The 26,165-nt window shown below is 35.5% G+C and overlaps 1 protein-coding gene across 1 annotated transcript in view; it reads right to left on the bottom strand.

The window, feature by feature from the left end:
* LOC150095530 (receptor-type tyrosine-protein phosphatase epsilon-like) overlaps positions 1 to 26,165 on the bottom strand; it is an 858,461-nt gene that overhangs the window by 222,762 nt on the left and 609,534 nt on the right. Inside the window, exons 10-11 of the mRNA XM_090410701.1 lie at positions 22,352 to 22,455; positions 9,580 to 9,692 (exon numbers count right to left, since the gene is read on the bottom strand). Coding sequence (XP_090266827.1) covers positions 9,580 to 9,692; positions 22,352 to 22,455 — 217 coding nt within the window. The remainder of the gene's footprint in view (positions 1 to 9,579; positions 9,693 to 22,351; positions 22,456 to 26,165) is intronic.

Here is a 26,165-nt window from a genome sequence, read left to right as displayed (position 1 = left end):
ACCTTGCAGCACATCACTATTTACCTGCTTTCTATTCTGCTCTTCCATATACCACTTTTTGATATCTGCCAACCAGCCATCCTTTTATCCAACTAATCAGTGTCATATCCATCCACATCTGTTCTAATTTGCATAACAGAGTTCCATGTGGTATTCTGTCAAATGCCTTTGCAAAATACAGCAGAATCATCATGCAGAAATTTTGTTTATCCAACTCAGCTGTCACTCTATTATAAAAAGTTGATAAACTGCTAAGCCATGTCCAACCCTTCACAAAGCCATGTTGCCTCTCATAAAGTATCATATTCTTATCCATCCATTCTTGAATTCTCTTTCTGACCAATTTTTCTAGTACTTTTACCACCACTCCTGAGATACTGATTAGCCTATAATTTGCTACTACAGTCTTAGAACCTCCCTTATGGAAGGAATTATTTTGTCCTCTTTCCACTCCCTTGGAACTCTACCAGAGCTGAGACTTAACTTAAACAGCCTAGTCAAAGGCATTGCACATTCTCACAAAACCCTAGCTGATATCCCATCTAATCCCACAGCTGTATTTACATTGACATTCTGCAATATCCTAAGAACCTCCAATTCATCCACCTCTGTTCCCACATTAGTGTCTGTCACATAGGTTAAAGCAAACCTCACTAGGATGGCCTGACTGGGGATCTTCAGCTATTTTCTAATGATGCAAAGTTGGGAAGAATTATAAGTAACACTGCTGATGTTAATTCCCTTCAGGAAGATTTGAATAGGCTTTTGACAGGGGTTGTAGTTTTAATATTAACAAGTGCAAAGTGTTGCATTTTGGAGTGTAGAACTATAAAGCTGTGTACTATATTGATGGCACCACACTGTAGGAAGTGGATGAGATTAGAGATTTGGGAGTGATGGCTGATAGTAGACTGAAGTTTAGAGGGCATATTGCTAGTGTTGCACAGTCTGCACATCGTAGTGCTGCTATGATAAGAAGTACTCTAACATGTAGGGATAAGGAAGTAGCTGTGTCAGTGTATAAAGCACTGGTCAGACCATACTTGGACTATTCTGCTCACATCTGGTCACCTGATATTCAGTGTGATGTGGAAACATTGGAGAGGGACCAGAGACAAGTGACTAAGAAAATATCAGAACTCAGGAATGTTAATTATGGAGAGAGAGATTGAAGAAATGTGGATTGCAGAGTTTGGTGGACTGGAGGAAAAGAAATGATATGATAAAGACACTTGAGCTAGTGAGAGGATTTTATCAGATTAATTCAGATGAGATTATAAAAAAGAGTAGAAGGTGAGAGAGAAAAAATCCATTCCTGGAAGTTATGTAAGAGTGTGGTGAAGAGAGGTGTAAGGAGTAGATTTTTTACATGGAGAATTGTCAGTGAATGGAACGCATTACCAGAATGCATTGTTAATACAAGAAGTGTTAAAGATCTTAAGAGTCAGTATGATAAATAAGTTGTCAGTTGAATGAACCTCCCACGATGAGTCTGCCAACTTCATGGAGGGTGCAAAAATAATAATAACAACAACAACAATAATAATGATAGCATATTCACTCACTATAACAAACTTCCAAAAAATTCCTGTATACTCTTTTTGCCTATTGAACAAAATATGCTACTTACAAATATTAAATCTATATTTCAGTAGACTTTATTACCAATTTGTAACTTATCCCAAGGAAAACTAATTGACCGACTATGTTCACATTGGTCCGGATATAGTTGTATCAGAGTGTTATCTAGAGAGAGAGAGACAATTTCCTTATTCCTATGTGCCAGTATGTTTTACAACATACTGGCAAGTAGGAATAAGGAAACTAACTCTCAGTATAGAAAGTATTTTTACCTTGGGTATAAATATGTTAAAGATACCAAGCAATTTTAAACCTGGTTTTACTCCATTTCCCAAGTAAGCAAACAGACTAAAAGTCAAGTTTGCACCTGCAATTGATGCAAGTCTAACTGATCCCACAGGTAGTGCAGGACCAGGGCAACTCGTGGCAAAGGTGGAACAAGATCCGATCGCTAATCTTAATATTTACCCTTAATGCCAAAACACATCTCCAAGAAGGAGATGTATGATGTTTTGTATTAAAGGCAAGAGGCCACTACCCAGACCGGTTTCGACCTTTATTGAGGTCTCATCAATTGCAGGCGCAAACTTGACTTTTAGTCTGTTTGCTTACTTGGGAAATGGAGTAAAACCAGGTTTAAAATTGCTTGGTATCTTTAACATAACTCTCAGTATCCTCAAATCCTTAGATTCATCAATTTCTTGCAATGCAACCTCCTAGTACAATCCCACCAATGTACACAACTTGTAATCATTTCAGATAACCTTATACTTTTGCTAGAATGAAATGAGAGCCAATATCCTTTGTCTACATTGTCAATTTGCGCAGTTTGCACATCGTAGTACTGCTATGATAAGAAGAACTCTAACATGTAGGGATAAGGAAGTGGCTGTATCAGTGTATAAAGCACTCTGACCTGACCAACTTTTCAAATACCTTAACCATTACTCCAGAGATCCTGACCAGTCTGTATGTTGTAACACTGTCAATAATTCATCTTTCCAGATGAATTATTGAGAGTGTAGACATTGCCTTCATTAACTATTTCCCTCCCCATTTTTACATCATCAGCAAACAACTGAATATTTCCACTCAAATTATACACAATATATAAAATTAATGTATAAAATAAACAGTCATGGTTCAATTACAGAACTCCAACCCCTGTAATAGCACTGGCCACTTGACATCTTGATTCTGCTCTACTATATACTATTCTTTGATGTCCATCAGCTATCCCTGTTATCCATATCACCAGTTTTATATCCATCCCCATTTGCTCCAATTTATGTCACAGACTTCTGTGACATAAATATGCACAAAATCATGCTAGATGTCTTTGCAAAATCTAGTAGTATCACAATGTAGCATTTCTTATCCAACTCAACTGCTACTGTATTATAGAAGGTTAGTCAATTAGTAAGCCAAGACCAGCCTTATTCCTAGCCTTCAATTATGCATTTTCTGACCTGACCAACTTTTCAAATACCTTAACCATTACTCCAGAGATCTTGACCAGTCTGTATGTTGTAACATTGTCTTGAAGCCTCCTTCACATAATGGAACTATCCTGTCTTCTTTACACTATTCTCTAGAACAGGGTTCTCAACCTTTTCTAGTGGCATACCACTATATTTAATTCAAGATATTAGATGTACCAGTAAGCAAATCTGTTTTCGTACCACCCGGCAGTGGCTCATGTACCACCAGTGGTATGCATACCATAGGTTGAGAATCCCTGCTCTAGAATACTGCCAGTGCTGAGATTTAAAGTAAAGGTCTGGTTCAGGAGCACTGCAACTCTGTCATGACACATAGACCAATATCCTGCATAATCCAATGGTTATATTCATCTTGCAATTTCTTAATATTGAAGGCATCTTCAGTTGATTTACTTCTGTTCTCCAACCAGTCCTACATTATCTTCACTTGTTTCCCAAGAGCATCTTACACTCATAAAGTGATCACTCAATAATTCAGCTTCTTTCTTCTTCCTATCATCTATAATCTTAAATGCACTTTAATAATTAGTCTTCCTTTACCGAACTCACAAAGGAACTCTTTGGGATTTCCTTTGGCTTACTTCCTCTCATAAACTGATTATGCCCTCTTTACCTATAATGCTGGTTATCTTTCTTGCCTGTGCTTTTCCCTGATAGTCAATTTCTCTGTGCATTTAATCCATATATATATATATATATATATATATATATATATATATATGACAGAATGATCATTGACTTGGTTAACATACATAGTTTTATGAAGAATTAAATGACTAGAACCGAGATTTAAGTAAAAAGGTTTTAATATAAACGCACTACTAGTTTCGGCCTATAACAGCCTTCTTCAGGTGACATTATAAAAGAAAAAACACTAAACACTGAGGGTTAAAAGACTATGAACAACACAGACAGTCTTTATACATAATTAGCATGAAAACGTTGTAGTTGTATTTGAAGCTGTTCTTTCGTTTGTTGCATTGTTGGGAGAGTGCGTGTTTGCTGCATCACGTGAACGCCAGTACATGATTACAGCTGAATGCCTATCTGGGAGGTTTGTAGCTTAAGTTGTTATTTAGATGAACAGGATTGAAGATGATTTCTCTAGATTCCACAATTTTTCTCTCTATTTCGTCACTGCAACGGAAGATGTTAGTAGATTTTTCCCAGCAGACTTTGTGACTTTGGTTATCATCATTAGGATTAGCCGAGAAAAGGATATGACTTGATAATGCACTCGCTTGCTGTCTCTTGTAAGTAATGTCTCTCATGTGTTCTTCCATATGCATTTCGACAGATTTGTCTGTCTGCCCGAAATAAGGAATATCGCAGCCACATAATATTTTATATACACCAGGGTATTTGAGTTGATGATGACAAGGTTTTGGGTGGCTAATTAAGGAACGGATCTTTGGAAGTGGAGTGAACAAGGTTCCGATATTGTATTTTCTTAGAACTTTTGCTAATTTGTGTGAAACAGTACTTATGTAAGGAATAGATATATTGCCTTTGAATCTATTTGTTTCTTCTGAGTGATGTCTAGGAGGATTAAGAAGGAATTTATCAATGATTTTCTTGGAATATCCATTAACTTCAAAAGAAGTTTTCAGATGGTTTATTTCTGTAAGCAGTTCATTTGGGTCATCCAGAAGAGAACGGGCTCTATGTCCCAAGGTGGAAATTATTCCAAGCTTATGAGGAGGGAAATGATGAGACTGACTGTGCAGATATATGTTGGTATGTGTGGGCTTTCTATATATCGATATTTTTAGTTTACCAGAAGAGCGAGTCAGTTTGACATCAAGAAAAGGCAAGGAATTATCCGTTTCAAGCTCAGCAGTAAACTTAATACTTTGATGTCGGCTATTGAGATGTTCGAGGAAAACCATAAGGGATTCATGTCCATGGCTCCAAACAATGAAGATATCATCCACATAACGTTTCCAAACTTTAGGTGTTAAAATAAAGGAAGAGATATCCTTGGTTTCAAAATCCTCTAAGTAAATATTTGCGAGTACAGGGGATAAAGGATTACCCATAGCCAGTCCATGATTTTGTTTGTATATATTATCCTGAAATTTGAAGTAACCAGACCTGATGCAATGTGTAAGCAAGGCTAACATTTTTTTGGATAATTTGTCCTTGAGTAATGTTAGGACTTCATCTGTAGGGACATTAGTGAACAAAGAAGTTATGTCCAAGCTAGCCATGATGTCATTTTCATCAACTGTAATATCCTTGATGTATGTAACAAATTCTGTAGTGTTCTTGATAAACTTCAAAATTGTACAAACAACTTATTAAAAACAACTGAATTATCCCGAAATGTTATCTCTATGCTCTCTCCGTCCATTAATTCCTCACATATATGGTGTTCCTAAAATCCATAAAGAGAACACCCCATTACTCCCAATTGTAGAAGGTATCGATTCTCCTACATACAATTTTTCAAAATACCTTGCCAAATACCTCAAAAGTTTTTCAGGGAAGTCACCATCCTTTATCAAGAACACAACAGAATTTGGTACTTATACTCTTGTAGGCTGCAAGTCTCTTGCTACCATCAACAATAACCCATTATTCTCGCCCTAATCCTGCTTTATGAATTCCTGATTTATGGTTGCCAGGAATCAAATAATCATAAAGCTGGGAACTACCTGTATTACAGTTAATCCATGTACTCAGTTGTGTAGGAGATGCTCTTAGAATGAGCATCTCTCAAAGTTTTGACAAATTAGTGCAGCCATAATTGTTAAGGTTAGGAGAATGCTTCATAGCCATTGCTGACTCTAAAAATAATCTTTCTGACATGTAACAACTTCTATATAGCACATTGGTTTTCTTACATCTAATCCTGTGATTAGATTAATTCTTTTTTAACAAACCATTAATATGAACATAAAGAATTTTGTTACTGCAGTAGATTAAAAAATGCTCTAAAAATAATACCAAAAATTACAAAAAAAAAAAAAGTCTAACCATCAAAATTTAAAACAGAAGAACAACTATCCAAACAAAAATCATCAAAATCATATTTCAAAAAACAAATTCAATATTCACTACACAGACTTTCTTGCCTCCACACCAATTTAAACAATGTGCATGACCACTTACGAATATCTAAACCTGATTTATTATTCCTAAATGAACCTCAACTAGTAGCCTCAACCTCTGCAGTCCACTTCTACTTTCCTAACTACATTCTGCATGATTTCTTCTATGCAGCAAAAGTGGAATCTATGCATTTGTGAAGTCTAGCATTCCATGCCAGAGAATGGAACATTAAACAAACCTTAAATCTCCTCTTTGTAATTTGCTGTGGTTCAAAATTGCCTGTCCAATTCAGTTACATCCTTTGCTGTGTATATCACACTTCAAATTATGATAACTATTCTGAACTTTTCTAATGAGAGGCTTGAGTCATTTATGGTCAAAATATCCAGTGAGGTTGTGCTTCTTGTGAACCTTGATATTCACAACTCTCAGAATGACTTCCCTTCTCTAATTCCACCATGCAAGCTGAAATATTCACTGTCAGCACCAATGTTTTACAAATTGTCCACCTTTCCACCAAGTAGAAGACTCAATACTCCATTCCAATTTCACAATATATTTGATCTCTTCTTAACTAGTTCTTGAGATAAATACACTGTAGATGTCAGTTCTCCTCTTGGTAATTCAGATCACAACTCCTTTCCTACAGAATGCCCTTCACCCAGCCAATCTCAGTCCTATGACTTTTTGGCACTATAACAAATTTTTACTCCTCCTTTCTTAGGGCTGGTTACTCTTTTTGCTCGTGATCTATACACATGCTCCAATTGAATAACTGAAATAATTCTTACTCAAATGAAGACCTTAATTCCTATTCCACCCAAAAGCTCAAAACACTATCCATACTGTGGAACGGTGGTCTAGGCTTTTCTAGCAAGTGCCTCAAAGCAGTTCAAGAAAAGTTACAATTTTTCAAATTGTAAAAAGATTAGCCTTCTCAAAGACAAGGCTAACCTCCTTGTATCATTCTTCTCCTCTAATTCTTGCACTGATGATCAGGGGTTGGCTCAATGCATGCTTCTTTATGAAGGAAAAACTCAGAAGAATCTTTAACAGCTTGGTTACTAACATGTCTTCTGGTTCCCATAATTAATAATAAAAAAAAATCACTTTTTTTCTCTATGTTAAATAGTTGCTATCAGTAAAACTGTTTAAAGAAAATGTTAGTCTTACTTTGATTTAGACCAGGGGTCGCCTAAGTCATTTGCCTGTCAACCCCTTCAAGCATTTCTTGACTTTTTATCCCCCCCCTATATTTTACTATTACGTAATTATAATAGGACAAGCAAAAAAGACGCTTATGTGAGTTTTTAGATTGTTTATTTTATAGTTACAGTGTTTATTGTATGTATAATATAGTATATATTATTATATTACTATTACTATAATAGTAATATAATATATTATTATATTACTATTACTATCACTAGTAATATCACTGGTATTACTAGTGATATTAATAAACTACTGGTAATAATATCACTGGTATTACTACCAGCGCTGCTCAACTCTTCAACATAGAGAAGTTTAGTTCGTGAATGAATAATGATTGAATTATAATATGCATGTTGATGAATTTTAGAACATTAATGCTCACTTGTATGTCGATGCGCAAAAATGAGACTGGGATCGAATACTTGTATCAGTAAATAAGATACCACGCACATGTTGCAATCTCACTCCCACTGCGCTGGCCGGCAGGAACCACCAACATCCGTTTATTGGTAAATACGTCATTTTGGCCTACTTGATTGGCCTCAGTAACTATTTTCATGACCTTACTCCATCTTACAGGTCTTATTCATGGACCTGTAAGATGGAGGTACTGATCCCACGATTTAATCTTAATTGCGTTGTCATTACCTCCATGTCTTTTGTCATGAAGGTAATCCAAGTTAACCGAATTAAATATTACCCATACAATGATGGGTAATATTTAATTCTTATATTTTTCTGTTGACCCCCGATCGACCCCTTTGGCAACCACTGATTTAGACAAACAGTCCATCAAACAGTAATATTTTCCTGTTCTTATGATAAATATCTCAAAGAAACAAACATGAATGTGCCATGATGGCCTGCATAAAATTACAGTAGTGGTAAAAACAATAACATGAAGCAAATATAATTTTTAAGTTGTTTTTCAAGTTGAAAAACTGGTATAGTAAAATAGGTTTGTGACATGGAGACGAGAGTGACTGATTAGAATATTAGGACTAAAGAATGAAGGTAAAAAGTCAGAGAAGGAGTATGACCCTCAGAGGACCATGGGGGTTGTGTACTTCGGCCACTGTTGTTTAACTTGTATATTAATGATATTGGTGTTGGTCTAGATAGTAATATTATTATTTGTCAATGATGCAAAGTTAGGACGGGTGATAACAAACATTTCCAATATGGAATACATTCAGGCTGATCTTAATTAACTGGGTCTATGGTCAAATGACAATGCTGAATGTCTGCTAATGTTGTTAGTGCAAAATTATGCATTCTAGATTGAGACATTGCAGGCAGAGTTTTATTAATAGTAATTTCCTACAGGTGATTAATGAAGAGAAGGGGAGATGGTAGAAAGGAAGTTAAAATTTAATCCATATTGCTAAAAGTAGTTATATCATAACATCGGATAACTGAAATATTTAGAACACTAACCAATAGGAATAAGTTAGTTATTCTTCCACTGTACAAAATACTGATAAGATCACATGTTCGCTGCTGTGCTCAGATATGGTCTTCACCTAGATTTAGTGGAGATGAGGAAACAACTGAAAAGATTCAGCAGCAGGTAAGCAAGATAATAAATGACCTATGGAATTTTGTATATGAAAACAGGATGAATATAGTCTTCAAAGGCTGAGTAATAGACAGAAGAGAGGATACGAGATAGAAACATATAAATTGATACAAAAATCTTACATTACAGACACAAGTGAAATTTCACAAGACAGGTGGTGTATGTGTATGATAGTGGTGGATAGGGGTTTTCAGACTCATCCCTGTAAATTAGTAAGGGTATAATTAGAAAGCATGTTGTAAGTATGTGGAACAGGTTATCAGCCGATGTTCATGCATTTCCAGTGAATGTTTTTCAAAAAGAGATATATGATAGCTATTTAGACAATGTGTGAGTTGGAAGAGTCCCTTTCTTGATGAATCATCAACTCCCTGGAAGAATACCATACACTACTATTGATAATAATAACAAGCAGTATTCAGCAATTATTTCTTTCATTTAATAATTATTTCAAAATATTCTATATTAGGCACCTTCAACCAAGGAATCATATTCACAGAACCTTCCATGGAAAAGAAAGGGCTGAAAGAGAGAGAGAGATTCTTCCCAAAACAAAGCAAGTTAAACACATAACTCATAATTTTACTTCTTATTTCATTCAATTGATTCTTACACAAAATAAAAAAAGATTAAAAAAATTATTCATACCTCAAATTCACTCTGGAAGAGTAGATCACTGTCCATGTGCCTTTCAACAAATGAGGCTGGCAGTTCATCTGCAGGAATGGGAACTAGACGAGGAATCTTGGATAAAGGACCACCTGCATAAGTAGAATAACAATTTATGATTTTTGCAATAAATTATCATAATTATTTTTAAAAAGTAACACTGATACATAAAATTATAGTTACATAATCACTTGTTATATACCTCACTATTTTGGTTTCTTTATGTTGTGGTTTTTATATTTCCTATAAATATAAGAAAAATATAAATATATGTTTTAAAATCTCATAAATATATATAAATATATGCTTTAAAATCTCAAAGCTACTAGGATTGATTTTAAACTTTTCTTAGTGAATTTTCATGTCATTTCTGTCAATGATGCAGAAATATTCATAAGAACTTTTCAGATGAATGCGAGTTAGGCCTCATTTGGAGACGAAAAGCAAGCTAGGCAAAAGAACACGCACACAATTGTGTTGGCTGATAACAGTTCTAAGAATCAAAGAGAGAGAGGTTGAGAAGTAGGTTGTAGAAGGACAGGAAGAGGATGGATACAAAGGTAAAGAAGTGATTATAGTAGGGCAAAGTGATGCAGTTCAAAATGGTGGGAATGATAAGAATACGAATGAAAATCAGAGTCAGGATCAGGGAATTGGGAATGATCAGAACAAAGAGAGATGTGCACTATAGCAGAGAGAGAGAGAGAGAGTAAAGAGCAATTGTGTTGATGGGATGGCTTCAAAAAGTGGAGAATTGTTATGCTTGTATACTAATGTACAGAGTATCAGAAATAAACGGGCTGATTTTGTAGCATTGATCAAATTAGAATGCTCCTAAAGATAATTGCCATTAGTGAAACTTGGTTGACTCAGGATGATATACTGTCAGGACTTGAAATGGTAGGATATAGAATTTTTCTAAAAGGATAGGAAGATGAAGAGAGGAGGGGGAGTACTGTTAATGGTAGCAGAGGAATTGTGTCTTTCAAGAGTTCAAAGTGGAAAATAGTAGTACGTCAAAGATTTTGAAGCTGTTTGGTGTAAAGTTGAGATCAATAGAATAGCATATCTAATAGGATGCTGTTATAGGCCAGGGAATGTGGAGAGTGCTAATTGTGAAATGTTTAGACAAATTAGTTGGGCAAATAAAAGGAAGATGATCCTAATGGGAAATTTTAATTATAGGAATGTGGACTGGAAAGAAGAGATAGTCTATTGTAACAACGACAGTGAATTTGTTGAGTTTCTGTGGGATAACTATCTAAAGCAGCATCTGATGGAAGCAACACAGGATTTATTGGTTTTAGATTTGGTGATATCCTCACAGGATGTGGTTGTGAGTGAGGTATTAACACTGCCACCTGTTGGTGAAAGTGATCATGAGGTATGGGTTTGGAAGGTAGTCAAACAGGAAAAAGTTGTTATGAAGAAGGTCTATATGTGGAACTATAAGGTAGGTGATTTATGAGAAGTTCTGTAGTCAACTAACATAAATACACTGAGTTGATGAAGAGTGCAGAAAAGATGTTGACAGTGCATGGGAAATGATAATGCAGCACAAGCAATGTATAACTGCATACCAAATATTAAGTGATTAAATAGAGTAGGTGTGACAATGTTGAAGTGAAATCAAGCAGTGTTACAAAAGAAGTTGTTATTGAGGAAGTACAACAGTTTGCGGTGAACAAATGCATGAAGAATTTAAACTGCAGACCAGAAAAGTGACAAGTATGATTAAAATGAAAAAGGAGAATATGAGAGGAGATTGCCCAGTCAGGTCAAAGCTAATCGAAGGGAATTTTTTTCTGCTATGTGACAAGCAAGAGGAAAAAAAAATTATGGCAGGTTGACACTGGTGAATAGTTATGGTAGCAGAATAACCATTGCAAATGATATAGTGGAATTATTTAACAAACACTTCATCAGTGTATATCATAGTGGTGTCAACGATGTGAAACATATAGAAGGGAAGCAAGGATAAGGAGAATTAAAAGTGAAAGAATTAGAAAATCTTCGCCCTGGTTCCCTTCTTCACCAGGGAACCAGGGCGAATCAGAAGATGGGATTAGATAGCAGATTGGTTAGATGGATTGAAGACTGGCTTTCTGAAAAATACCAGCAAGTTGTATATAAAGGAGCATTTTATGCCACCATTATTGTTAAGATTAGGGTGGTTAATGAAAATTTCACAGGCTTCTTAACAATAATGGTGACATAAAAATCCCAAAAATTTGGATGGCACACATTCAGCCCACTTAGTCTCCAGAAAAACTTGACTTTAGGACTCTAAGCAAATTTTCAGCTTTTATTGGGCACTATCCATACCAGTTGGTTGTAACTTATATGTATACTTAGATAAGTAATTTTATTTATTTATTTTATTAATTTTTTCCCTTTTTGTAAACACGTTGCTCTCCAGCTTAATTTAATTTTGAAACCTAATAGATGATGATAATAATAATAATCGAACTCTAGCTTTGATGTAGTAAGGGTTTTTTTTTCCACCAGAGGTCAGGCCAATAGTTGTAACGGTTGGTCAGTAACTTTAGTATGCCGTGTAGATTGTAGTGCAGCGTGTTTCTTTGTATATATGTATACTCCAGATGATGACCTTAATGTGAATTTGAAATGTTGAGTGTTTATTTTGGTTTATATTAAACTAAAGTTTTACTTCTACATGGTAGTTGTTTCCATAATTTTCATAATGTAAGAGGTGAAGTGAAAGATCAGTAAAGCAGAATGGGTGAGACTGAAGTGCTTCTTCACAAAAATATTAGTAGTGTGATAGATAATGAGAGAACAACAGCGCAAGATTTTATCCCACCACTGCGAGTGTGTTTGCCAGGCTGATTGGCCGAGTGGTTAGTGTATCCGCTCTCCAGCCAAAAGGCTGCGGGTTCGAATCCCGCTGTGGGCATCGATGTTTGTGATTGTCTGTGAAAAAGTACTAGTGGTGGTGATGATAGACAACAGATTGTTGGTGTAGATGATGCGGTTTGGTGGATTGAGTGGTGGAGGTGGAGAGTTGTAGATTAGCTGCCCTCCCTCGATGAGTCTTTGGACTCCCTGGAGGTGTTATGTAATAATAATAATAATAATATAGCCAGGGAAAGGGGAAGGTGGGAGGAAAGACACAGTAAAAGGAAAGTGGATGTTGGAAGCAGAAGTGAATGTGTGTATGGGGGGGGGGGTATGGAAAGCATAGGATGGCATGACCTGGAATGTAAGAGGAGTATGTTGTAAGCAGTGATAAAGGTGATTTGAGAGAGGCAGGTGTGGGGGATATCACAATCAACAGGTAGTATTGGTAGGACTAGTTATAGACCTAAAAGTGAACTGCTGTGTCTATTTACAAGTACCAAGTGCATTACCAGAAATAATGGAGATGAAATTGTGTCACTGATTGAGCTTATTTGCCCAAAATGAAGAGATAGCATTTGGGAATAAGGAAAACGAATTTCTTGAGTTCCTGAGAAACTACTATCTTTGGCAGCATATAAAGGAGCACATGTGGAAATAAAGAGTTTTAGATCTGATAATTTCATCAGACAGTGTTTGTGAGTGGGCTGTCACACTTCACTACGGTTAGTGAAAATGATCACAAAGTGATCACCTGGGTTGTGGTTAGCCATATGAAGAATTCTGTGAGGAAAGGATATATGTGGAACTACAAGGCTGGTGATTATGATTTACTTAAGAGAGTTCATGATAGGAGCAATGGCATGGACCGAGCAGTTAAGTGGGAATGAGATAAATGCTGCTTTGGCACTGACAAAGGGATATTTAACTGCATGAATGTGTGAATGTATTCCAAATGTCAAAAGGCTGAATAAGGTAGGTGTCAAGTAGATGAATGAAGAGAAGAGAAAGACACAGGAAAAGGAAAGTGGATGTTGGAAGCAGAAGTGAATGTGTGTATGGGGGGGGAGGTATGGAAATCACAGGATGGCATGACTTGGAATGTAAAAGGAGTAGTAGCTGAATAGATATAAGTATTATTTTCAGTTATCGTTGATAAATTTATTTAATATTGCGTAGTTTTGTTTGCCTTGCATCTCTTAGTGCATCTTTTTGTGTGTTATAATTTATAATTTGATAAAATACGTTGCAAGTAAGTATGGCTCCAGTACGAAGGAAAATGGCGGCCAGTAATGATGGTTCGCCATCTTTATCAAAGAACGGTAGTATAAAAGAGATGATTCAGTGTACTAGCTGTGAAATGTACGCTTTGCGGAGTGCGGTCGGAGTGTGGTTAGATGATAATAAAGGAGTGAATGTGTGAAAAAATGTAGGGAGAATGAGAAATTGAAGAGTATTTCGGATCGTAAGTGTGATATTTTTGTCAAACTTCAGAATGAAGAAAATAGGAATATGACAAGAAACGGCGAGGTTGTACCAGAGAATTGTGAGAGTGTGAATGTAGAAAGTGTGAATGATAGTATTAATGGTTTTACTGAGAATAAAAGAGATGAGATAGACGCAATGAGTGAGATCGCATTGTTGAATGGTGCGATACAAAGGGGCAAAACAGTAGCTAGAGCGTATGAGCAAAAGTCGACTGAATGAACCAGCCAATAATAAAAAGTATGACAGAAAAAATAGTTGTATAAGTGTGAACATGAACAAAATGAAGGATAGAGTGCTGTATGGAGACTCGTTAGTACGAGGTGTGATAGTAGAGGATTTGACAAAATCGTACCAACCTGGTGCGACCATAAAGGATGTAACTGAGTCTATTAGAGAGCAAAAGGAAAGGGTGAAAGAAATGATTGTTGTGGCAGGTACGAATGATTTCAAAGGAGACAAAATGGAAATGATAGAAGACCTGAATGAATTGTTTGAGGTAGCAAAAGAAAAGAGTGAGAGAGTTAGAATGATTAGTCTTTTGCCACGGTATGACAGTGAAATGTTTAAAAGGAGGGCCATAATTGCAAATGACTTTATGCGTGGGTTATGAATGATGAGTGGTGTGGAATTTGTGGACGTGTGGTGTGAGTTCGATGGGCGAAAGGATCTATATAAGATGGATGGCTTGCATTTGAATGGTTACGGTGTAAGAAGACTTGAGAAAGTGTTGTTGAATGTGGTGGATGTGCAAATTCAGGGAAACTAGATTTATTAAGGGGGGGGGGGAGTAGATATACAGTCCTTAGGGAAGCAGTTGAATGTAAGAATGTGTTGCTTTAGCTACTTCTCGTGTTGTATGAGAAGCAGCTAAAGAATTGTCAGTAGCCTTGACCATTTTATTTAATTTGAGTCTCGGATCTGGGTTAGTCCCGAGGGGGTGGAAAGAGGGGAAAATATTTCCACTGCATAAAGGTGGTTCCAAGACTGCTGTTGTAAATTACCGACCGATTAGCATATCAGGAATCATTGTCAAGGTCTTAGAGAAATTAGTCAAGAAAAGAATACAGGATTGGATAGATGAAAATGGGATATTGTATGGGGGACAACATGGTTTTGTGAAGAGTAGATCGTGCCTCAGTAACTTGCTCACGTTTTATAACACAGTGATGGCTGAACTGGATTGGGGTAATGGGTTTACAGTAATACTACTGGACCTTGCCAAGGCTTTTCATAGGATACCATATAGAACCCTAATCAGTAAACTGGAGCAGATGGGGATAGATATAGGGTTGGTGAGATGGATAGGAGGGTGGTTGAAGGAGAGATACCAGAGAGTGGTTTATTCAGGAGTGGAGTCTAAAAGACGGCTTGTGACTAGTGGAGTGCCACAGGGCTCTGTTCTTGGACCACTGCTTTTCAATTTGTTTATCAATGATATAGGAAAGGATTTGAGAGGAAGTGTTCACTTGTTTGCTGATGATGCAAAGTTGGGTAGAGCAATTATGAGTGCACAGAATGTCAATATTTTACAGGATGATTTGGATAGTTTGGAGGACTGGGCTAGGAAAAATGGATGTCAATTTAATGTGCCAAAGTGTAAGGTTATGCACTTTGGGGTGAAAAGAATAGCAGCAGTATATCGCATTGGTGGAACCATACTCCAGGAGATTGATGAGGCCAGGGATTTGGGAGTGTTGGTGGATAGGGAATTGAAGTTAAGGGGGGCACATTGCAAAAGTGACTAAAACAGCTCACCAAATCACTTGGCTTCTGAAAAATACTTTAACATGCAGAGACAAACAAGTTGTTGTTTCTCTGTATCGAGCCTTGATAAGACCCCATCTGGACTACTGTGCCCAGTTATGGGCACCAGGGTTTCTTCGTGATGGGGAGGAAGTGGAGAGGATTCAGAGACGAGTGACCAAGATGATAGCAGGTCTGTACAATGAATCTTATGAGAATAGGTTGAAGATTTGTGGGTTGCAAAAATTGGTCGATAGGTGAAGGAGGGGTGATATGATTGAGACATTCAAATTACTGAAGGGTTTCTATAAGATTGATCCAGAAGATATTTTTGAAAATATGACGGGTGGTGGGAGGACTAGGGGCCATGAATAGAAGCTGGGCAAGAGCGTGGTTGACAAGGGTGTTAGAGCTAGGTTTTTTACTTGGAGAGTGGTGAATGAGTGGAATAAGCTTCCAGAGTCTGTTGTGGGTGCTACGACCGTGAATGAGTTCAAGGCAGGGTACGATAGATACTGTGTGAATGTCGTATAGTTGTTCTTGACATGATGCTAGGGCCTCCCTCGTCGAGTCTGTCAAGGAGTCGACAGACTCGATGAGTCTGTCGACTCCTTGGAGTTGCCCGGAACAACAATAATAATAATATGTCGTAAGCAGTGATAAAGGTGATTTGAGAGAGGCAGGTGTGGGGGATATCACAATCAACAGGTGGTATTGGTAAAACTGGTTATAGACCTAAAAGTGAACTACTGTGTCTATTTACAAGTACCAAGTGCATTACCAGAGATTAATCATAACATCTATAAGAATAATAATAAGAAGACACTCTGGAGGCAGCATGAGATGAATAATGGTAATAATCAGTTGCACAAAGAGTATGCTAGGAGAGTGATTCTGTCCCATATTGCACTTTTGCAGAGGACAGCACAAGTGCAATATGAGCAGAAATTAGCAAATCAGACAAGAAAAACTCTCAAGTTTTTATTTATTTTTTATATGTGGCAAGTAGAAGTAAGAATGATTATAGTAAAATGATGTTAATGGATAAAAATGATAGATTGATAACTTATCCAGATGACACAGTTGAGCAATTCATCAAGGTGTTTCATCCTCACAAGCAGCTTAAGTGTAGATAGAGGGGGTAGAAGAAGCTGGCTTACTGGTGATTAAGCAAGAGGTATATCAGGAGTTAAGTAAGTAAGTATAAATTAAGCAAGCTTGATGTCATTAATGCAGTAGAACTCAATGACATATCACTGCGTATCTCAAGGGGAACATTCCAGTGGGTTATTATCAGCCTTAGTATACCTGTTTACCAACAGTCTTTCAATAGCACAAGTTCCAATAGAAAAGAAGGAAAAGTAAAATTGTCTCACTTTGCAAAGGTAGTGATAAAACTGAAGCTACAAATTACAGGCTAATCTATATATCTGGAGTTGTAGTTAAGATGTTGGAAGGGTGAGAGATAAGATACAGAAGTGGGCTGATAACAGCAGCATTCTCTCTGATTGTCATATCATTTTTGTAACTCTTCTTTGCACCCTTTCCATAGCTTATTTATCCCTTCTCAATCTAGGAGACCAAATCTGTGTGCAGTAGTTCAGGTGCAGTCACATGAAGGCCTTGTTGAAGAGGAAAATGACTTCCATATCCTTAAATGTCAATCAACATAAGAATTATCCTGTGAGTTGTATTTGCAATTTTAGCTATGTGACCTTTGAACTTCAACTTCCTATTCACAACTCCAAGCCCTCTAGACTCATCAGTTTCTCTTAACATAATTTCACTAATATAGCATGTTGCTGAATATCTCATCATGCCAAAATGCATATCTTTAAGCTTACTAATTATGAATCAATAGTCATTATCATTTGCCCACTCTTCCAGCATTTTCAAATCATCCTGTAAATGCTGAATATATATTACTAGCATTCTTGATTGCCCTGCCTATCTTTGCATCATCAGCAAACAATTTAACATCTCCTGTCAGCTCTTCCCAATATCAGTAATATACAGGTTAAACAAACATTTTCAACATTCGAGTATATTTTTTCTTTTTATTTGGGTGGGTAGGAATTTCAAGACTTCTGATTTTCGTACTTTTCCTAATCATCTCTATAAGTTATACAGAATGAACATATAAAGCTCCAAAGACTAAAATCCCTGCCTTACACTTCACTCTCTCCTCATTTATATTGTCGATTAATTTCGTCTTAAAAAAAATAGGAGAATTTTTCTTATATCTGTATGTATTTGTAACCCATGTTGTGAAGTGAGGACCATAGGTTAATAATTTGAGTGCTCAGACCATGTTAAAGTTATGTGGTTAGTAGATGAACCAATCGGTATGACAACATACTCCTAGAATAGTTTCAGAAAATAGTAGAAGAAAAAACAGTGCCACTGAACTATTTTTTCTTTCACTATTTACGCTTCCAGACAAAAATTTGTCTCATTAACAGAGAAAAAAAACATAAAATAAAAGATACAAGAACAAAAATTAGGAAATATTTTATTTAATGTAACTTATGACCAACCAAGCATACCTTGGTTGGTCATAAGTTCATTCCAATCTGGAACACACTGACAATATTTTTCTCAATATTGTTACTATTTACACTTCCACATCCATCAGCTGAATTTGAACATGCTTCTGTATTTTTCACTTCATCATTCTTTTTTGTTCTAATAATGAAATAATCCATTTTGTGATTTTTACTAGATTGATTAAAAAGTTGCAAACTTAAAAATGTCACAATCTATGATTTTTCCAAAAAATGATAATTCGTAACTAATTGTAGTCTGACAGTAAATGGATTTAAGTTTTAAAAGAGGTAAACCATGAGAAGACATAACTATACATAATAAATAACGGAAAAACTCATGTAGAAATATTATTTAATAGTATAATTTTCGCCTGTGTGTCACAGGCATCTTCAGTACAATTAGGCACAAAAATTAAACACTAACTGACAATTCCAAAAAGCGCCACCTAAGTAGCTGGTGTAAGATAACTAAAAAGGTCAATAACTTTCCTAAAAAAAAAAAAAAAAAAAAAAAAAATTTAATACAATAAAAAGTTAGGAAAGATTAGCTGATTTGTAAAGTACTATCTCCCATAAAGGGGATAGACGTAAGCCGTCGGATCTGTTTAAGTTAGGAGAATGAAGTAGAGTTTCACATGCTTCTTTATAAAGGCGTTCCATGAGAAACTGACTTTTGTGAAGAACTTTTGTCTTTCTCCAATGAACTCTGTGTCTAGTGAAGATGGCATGTTCTGCAAGTCCAGACTTTTCAGGTTTAAAGTATTCAATATAAGATTGGTGTTCTTCTAGCCGAATGGAGGCAGATCTTCCCGTTTGTCTGAAATAACATAATCCACAAGAACACGGAATCTGGTAGACACCTGGATGATTAAGATGTGGAAGCTTGTCCTTTGGAGAAGCGAGAAAGGTGGAGATTTTTCTAAACGGTCGAAAGGCAACAAAAATATTCAGTGGTTTTAAAATTTTTGCTATACGTTCACTGATGCCTTGTATATAAGGGATGGTAATGCGCGTTATTTCCTCTGTGTTTGAAGAGGGAGACATATTAAATCTACTCAAAGTTCTTTTAATGAAGCAATTCTTATAGCCATTAGATAGAAAGGAAGAAGTTATATATCGTATTTCTTTCTGTAAAAGATCGTCTGTAGAACAAAAGGAGTGGGCCCGATGAACCAGTGTTTTAATAGTTCCTGCCTTTTGACTGGGATGGTGATGAGATTCCGCATGGATATAATGGCCTGTATGAGTCTTCTTTCTATAAACTGAGAAATGTAGGTTACCATCTGGTTGGCGAAGAATTAGAAGATCTAAAAAGGCTAACTGCTTATTTGATTCTACTTCTAGGGTAAACTTGATCCTAGGATGAAATGCGTTTAACTTAGTGAGAAATTGTTGAAGTTCATCAGAAGAGCCATTCCATACAGCAAAAATGTCATCGACATATCTGAACCAATGAGTAGGTCTGGGAGAAATGTTGTCAAAGATACGTTGTTCAAAATGTTCCATAAAGAAATTGGAGATAGCAGGAGAGAGAGGATTACCCATTGCTGTTCCTTCAATTTGTTGATACAACTTATTTTTAAAAGAAAAATAACCAGAATTTATTACAAAATCAAATAAGTTTACAATGTCTGAAGGAAATTCCTGTTGTAGTAATTCAATACTTTCCGAAAGAGGCACATTTGTAAATAAAGAAACAACATCTAAACTGATCATGATATCAGAAACGTCCAAATGAAGATCTGAAATTTTATTTTTAAAATCCAAAGTATTTTTTATATAAGTATCAGTTCTTCTAGTTGAAGAGGAGAGTATGTGTATGTATCTACATGGAATGAAGATCAAAAGAAAAAACTTAAAACCTTCTTCGGTCGTCCACCTAGATTGTATGGTCTTCCAAAAGTTCATAAACCAGGCATTCCGTTAAGACCAGTCGTGGATTGTATAGGTTGCCCAACTTACAAAATCTCAAAATTTTTATCTAATTTACTCTCCTCTTCAACTAGAAGAACTGATACTTATATAAAAAATCTCCACCTTTCTCGCTTCTCCAAAGGACAAGCTTCCACATCTTAATCATCCAGGTGTCTACCAGATTCCGTGTTCTTGTGGATTATGTTATTTCGGACAAACGGGAAGATCTGCCTCCATTCGGCTAGAAGAACACCAATCTTATATTGAATACTTTAAACCTGAAAAGTCTGGACTTGCAGAACATGCCATCTTCACTAGACACAGAGTTCATTGGAGAAAGACAAAAGTTCTTCACAAAAGTCAGTTTCTCATGGAACGCCTTTATAAAGAAGCATGTGAAACTCTATTTCATTCTCCTAACTTAAACAGATCCGACGGCTTACGTCTATCCCCTTTATGGGAGATAGTACTTTACAAATCAGCTAATCTTCCCTAACTTTTTATTGTATTAAATTTTTTTTTTTTTTTTTTTTTTTTTTTTTTTTTAGGAAAGTTATTGACCTTTTTAGTTATCTTACACCAGCTACTTAGGTGGTGCTTTTTGGAATTGTCAGTTAGTGTTTAATTTTTGTGCCTAATTGTACTGAAGATGCCTGTGACACACAGGCGAAAATTATACTATTAAATAATATTTCTACGTGAGTTTTTCCGTTATTTATTATGTATAGTAAATGGATTTTTTAAAAAAATACTTATAAAAATAGATGCAGTGAGAGGTCACCAGTGAAGGTAAGCATCACAAACTCCCTCTCTCACCACCACCACCACTTATTTGGTGTGTTAGTGAATGTAAACAATATTTACATAAGCATGGTATCCATTTATATTTTATAGTTAGATTTGAACCCTCGTACAAAATCAAATCAATGTGTTTGAGCTATGAAATCTGTGAGATCAGCTCTGATATTTTCTATTCTATTTCATTTTTAAAAAAATATGCTGGTTGTGACCAACTATATTGATTTCATGACCCACAAAAAAACATGACCCACAAAAAAACATTGCTTTATAGAACTTAAAAGACAGGAGACCAAATGAAAGGACTAAGACACAAGTTGGTGAAAGAAGTCTATCAGATGAATACAGGAAGTATTGCTGAGGGAAACAGGTAATGAGAGAATGGAAGATCATCTCTGGAAGCTGTATAAGGATCAGTTAGTAAAGAAGTGAAAAATATATTTTGTTCATTTTTTCACTGGAGCTATAATACAATTGTGATAAAGCATATGCCATTCCATTAGCACTTTACATTGATTGCATCATTTGGGAATCATCAAGTCTTAATATTCATCAATAATAATGCAACTCCCCAGAGATTATTAAAAAACATTAGATTTTCTTGAACGAGTACAATTACCATCCTGAACTAAATTTCAGCAGAGTAACAAAACAGGACTCAGAAATGAGTAAACAAAATAACACAAAGACTTGAGAATATTAATTATAAAGCTGGCCTGGTTGGTCGGGTGGTTAGTGTATCTGCTCTCCAGCCAAAAGGCTGCAGGTTCGAATCCCACCGTGGGCATGGATGTTTGTGATTGTCTGTGGAAATACTAGTGGTGGTGGTGATGGGCAGTAGATGGCATTGGTGTAGTTGTGGTTGGTTGCAGTTGGTGGATTTGAGTGGTGGAGACAGAGAGTTGTAGAGTAGGTGTCCTCCCTCGATGAGTTTTGGACTCCCTGGAGGTGTCACATAATAATAATAAAGACAGAAAAATATTGATATTGAGGCAAGCTGCAGTTATGACAGTAATAATAAATAAATCCACTTCTTAAAAATTGAGAACAAGAGAGAATAAAAATAATAAATTATCATCAAAACTTATTATCAAAAGAAAGGGTTTTTTCCACTTTCTTGTAGTGTTATTCCAGTTTACATGAGATGATGTTCTACAATGTAATCTAATTTTGGAAGAAGAGAAAGAGAATATAATCTATGTACAATCACATTCAAGTTAATCTGCTTTTTTTTCTTCAATGCATGTTTATATAATTTCATCTAATGCAATTAAATTCAATGTTTACTTAATTAGAAATTTATAAAACTGATTCTAATATAAATATTCTGTCTGATATAAAAACCTTCATATATTCAATAAGTAAAAACTACAAAAAAGGAAGTCTTCAGAAAATATATTCACCTTTACCTCGGGGCAAATGCCCATTACGATGAATAGTACGAAGTATAAGAGCTGTTAAACCCAATCGTTCTCCATTTTCAACATATGGATGACCATGTTTGTGCCTATAATGATGTTGGACATTAAAATCAATATATATATTATTTAATTTATTTATTTTTACAGTTCAGAACTAACATAATGATAGCAAATATATTTTATATTTGGCCTATATGTTTAGGATGTTTTAACCCAAACACACTACATGCTGAAATTACTAATAACATAAATCCCATAATATGAATTTACACACACACACACACACACACACACACACACACACACACACACACACACACACACACACACATAATATATATATATATTTTAAATATTGAATGACTAAAAACGAGAAAAATGAAAACAAAGTTTAATAGCACAACTAGTTTCAGTTTGTATCAGCCTTCTTCAGGTGCACATTAAAAAAGAAATAACCAGTAAAACATAGAGGAAATAATTGTAAACATCACAGAAAGTTAGTGTATATATATTCAACGTTGATGTCTGTGCATTCAAAACTGTTCTCTCGTTATATCAAAACTAGCCACGATTTCATCTTCCTTAATAATAAATCTTCCTTTCAAAATATCTGGCTAAATTTCTCAAATGGTTTTCCGGTAAATCATCGTAAAAACTCTGCAGATTTTGTTTCATGTAAAAAAAGATATTATTATTAAGGAAGATGAAATAATGGCTAGTTTTGATATAGTCTCCTTATTTACCAATGTTCCTATGGACGAAGTTCTTGTACTACTCAAAGATAAATTATCTAAAAAGATCATGGCGTTACTTACTCGTTGCATCCACTCAGGATACTTGAAGTTTCAGGACACCATCTATAAACAAAATTATGGCCTTGCAATGGGTATCTGTTGTCACCTGTACTTGCAAACATCTATTTAGAAGATCTGGAAGTTAAAGCCATCTCTTCTTATCCTTTAAAACCAAGAATTTGGAAAAGATGTATTGATGATGTTTTCCTGATCTGGAGCCATGGCTGTGAATCTCTCCTGAACTTCCTAGAACATCTAAATAATCAACATCCGAACATAAAATTTATAGCTGAGTTTGAAGCTAATGGTTCTCTTCCCTTTATGGACATCAAACTGACCCATTCCTCAGAGAAATTAAAAATCTCAATTTACAGAAAAGCTACCTCTACGGTCAATCCCATCGTTATCCTCCTCAAAAGTTTGGAATCATTTCTACACTAGAACATCATGCTCACTCTCTTCTTGATGATGAGATAGAACTTAATAAAGAACTCAATTTTCTCATTTCTACTTTTCAACTAAATGGTTATTCACAAATTCCTATTAAATCCACCAGCTCGCAATAATGAAGAGAGCAATAGGGTGAAAGGTAATATTTCTATACCATACATAAGCTCTGTCTCACTCAAACTGGCCAAGGTTTTTAGGAAATACAACATAAGAACTTTATTTACTCCTCTTCTGAAAATCTGCTCCTTAGTGAGTCATCCGAAACCTAGACATCACAACCTTAAATATCCTGGTGTTTACCAGATTTGGTGCAACTGTGATATACCATACTTTGGCCAAATAGAGAAATTGATCGAGTTATGCACTGAAGAACATAAGAGAGACGTCAGTTACAGGAGAACGCAAGCCAGTACTTTGTCTAGTCATGTTCTGTTCTCAGCCGATTCTAATGAAGAAAACCTTAGCCATACAGTCCTATGGGACAAGTCTAATAACATTTTCCGTTGCCACGATGAATTAGAAAGAAAGATAATAGAATCAAAAGAAATCATTCTAAACCCCTACATCTCAACAACAACCTGAGTTTTACAACCTTTCAGACTGTCATTGTGCTACGATCAAATACCAGTGTTCGTGAGATGCTATACGCATGCATACACCCAACAATGAAGCCAACGAGAGAACAGTTTTGAATAAGCAGACTTCAATGTTTCAACGTTGAATATATATATACACTAACTTTCCATGATGTTTACAGTTATTTTTTCTATGTTTTACTGGTATTTCTTTTCTAATGTGCACCTGAAGAAGGCTGATACAAGTTGAAACTAGTTGTGCTATTAAACTTTGTTTTCATTTTTCTTGGTTTCTAGTCATTCAATATTTTTAAAAAATGTATATCAACTGAGTAAATCAATCTTCCTACATACATATATATATATCCACATCATTTAAACTTCAAATTGAATTTTATAACTGATACACTTTATTCCAAATTCTTTATTATTGTTATTACTATTAAAACATTCCCACAGAATGAAAGAACTCATCACAGAGGGATACACCCTCTGTTTATCCAATCCATTAATTTGACGATTATCTAATCCTTTATTTTTATTTTTTTGTAGTATATGCAATAAACATGACATCTGCAATCTATCAGATAACTTTGCATCTATGTTTCCCCTTATCAACTTCTGCCATTACTCTATTACATGATGTTACTAGATTACTAAAACCTAATTATCCCTTAACATAGTGTTTGTCAAACGTTTTGGACCATAACCCACAATAAGAAATACATTTTACATCATGACCCATTATATACATACATACATTGAAAGAATGTGGATTACAGTTTGGTGGATAGGAGGAAAAGAGGAGATATGATAGAGAACTTCAAGTTAGTTAAGGGATTCTACCAGATTAATACAGAAGGGATTATACAAAGAGTGGATATTAAGATGGGAAAAACAAGAAGCCATTCAGGAAAGTTGTATAAATATGTGATGAAGAAAGGTGTGAGGTTAGGAAAGCATAACTGGAGTGAGGAATGCATAGCTGCTGGAGTGCACTGCGAATGCAGGGATTGTAAATAACTTCAAAGTTCATTATGATAGACATGTTGCTGTTTGAGTGAGCAATGAGTCTATTGACTCCATGAAGGTTACTGAAATAATAATAATATATATCACTAAACTTCAACAAAAGATTCAGGAATCAATATATCCCCTTACTACATATAATAAATTAAAAACAAAAATGTAACAAAGTTAATATTCAATATGATTTTATCATCATCATCAATTTCCTAATATGTACCCTCAAGGATGTGTGCAGGCTACTATGACAGTACAGTATTCATGATTATGTTTTCATCATTACTTATCTCATATCAACAAGTTTCCTCTAAATTATAGCATTTAATATTAAAACAAGTAAATACTTCCAGATACTTAGGATGTAATTTATCATATGAAGATGAAAAAGATAGACATTAAAATAACATCATCATCAAATTCCTGACATGTACCCTCAAGGGGTGTACAGGATATGATAGTACTACATGAAAAATTTACATCATTACTAACTTCCTATCTACAATTTTCCTCCAAATCAGTCTGTTACTTGTCAAGACTCCAATATTATCATTATCAGATCTTATGTTTCTATCGTCTAAGGAACATTGTACCATATCAATCCACCTATATCTTGGTCTGGGTCGTTTTCCTGCCCACCTGGCTGAGAACACTTGTTTTGCTAAGCTTTCCTTGCCCATTCTGTTTAGTGACCATACCACCTGAGAGTAGCTCTGCTAATGCATTCCTGGATGCTGACAATGTCAAGTTCTTTCCTAATATCCTTGTTTTTAATATGATATTGCCATTGATGCCATCTGTTCACGCCTCTAATCTTTCTCAGGACTCTCATATCTGCGGTCTCTAGTCTTTGGTCAAGTGTTTTACTTCTGACCCAGCTCTCAGATCCATAAGTTAAAATAACAAATTTTGTTAAAGTCAATGACACAAAAATAATATATTTAAGGCATCTCT

The sequence above is a fragment of the Typopeltis vanoorti genome, chromosome 20 (assembly GCF_054136105.1).
Source record: "Typopeltis vanoorti isolate ZY-2024b chromosome 20, IOZ_Tvanoo_1.0, whole genome shotgun sequence".
NCBI classification, from domain to species: Eukaryota; Metazoa; Arthropoda; class Arachnida; order Uropygi; family Thelyphonidae; genus Typopeltis; species Typopeltis vanoorti.
The sequence above is the reverse complement of the archived record's forward strand: the minus strand, read 5'-3'. Positions and strand labels throughout refer to the sequence as shown.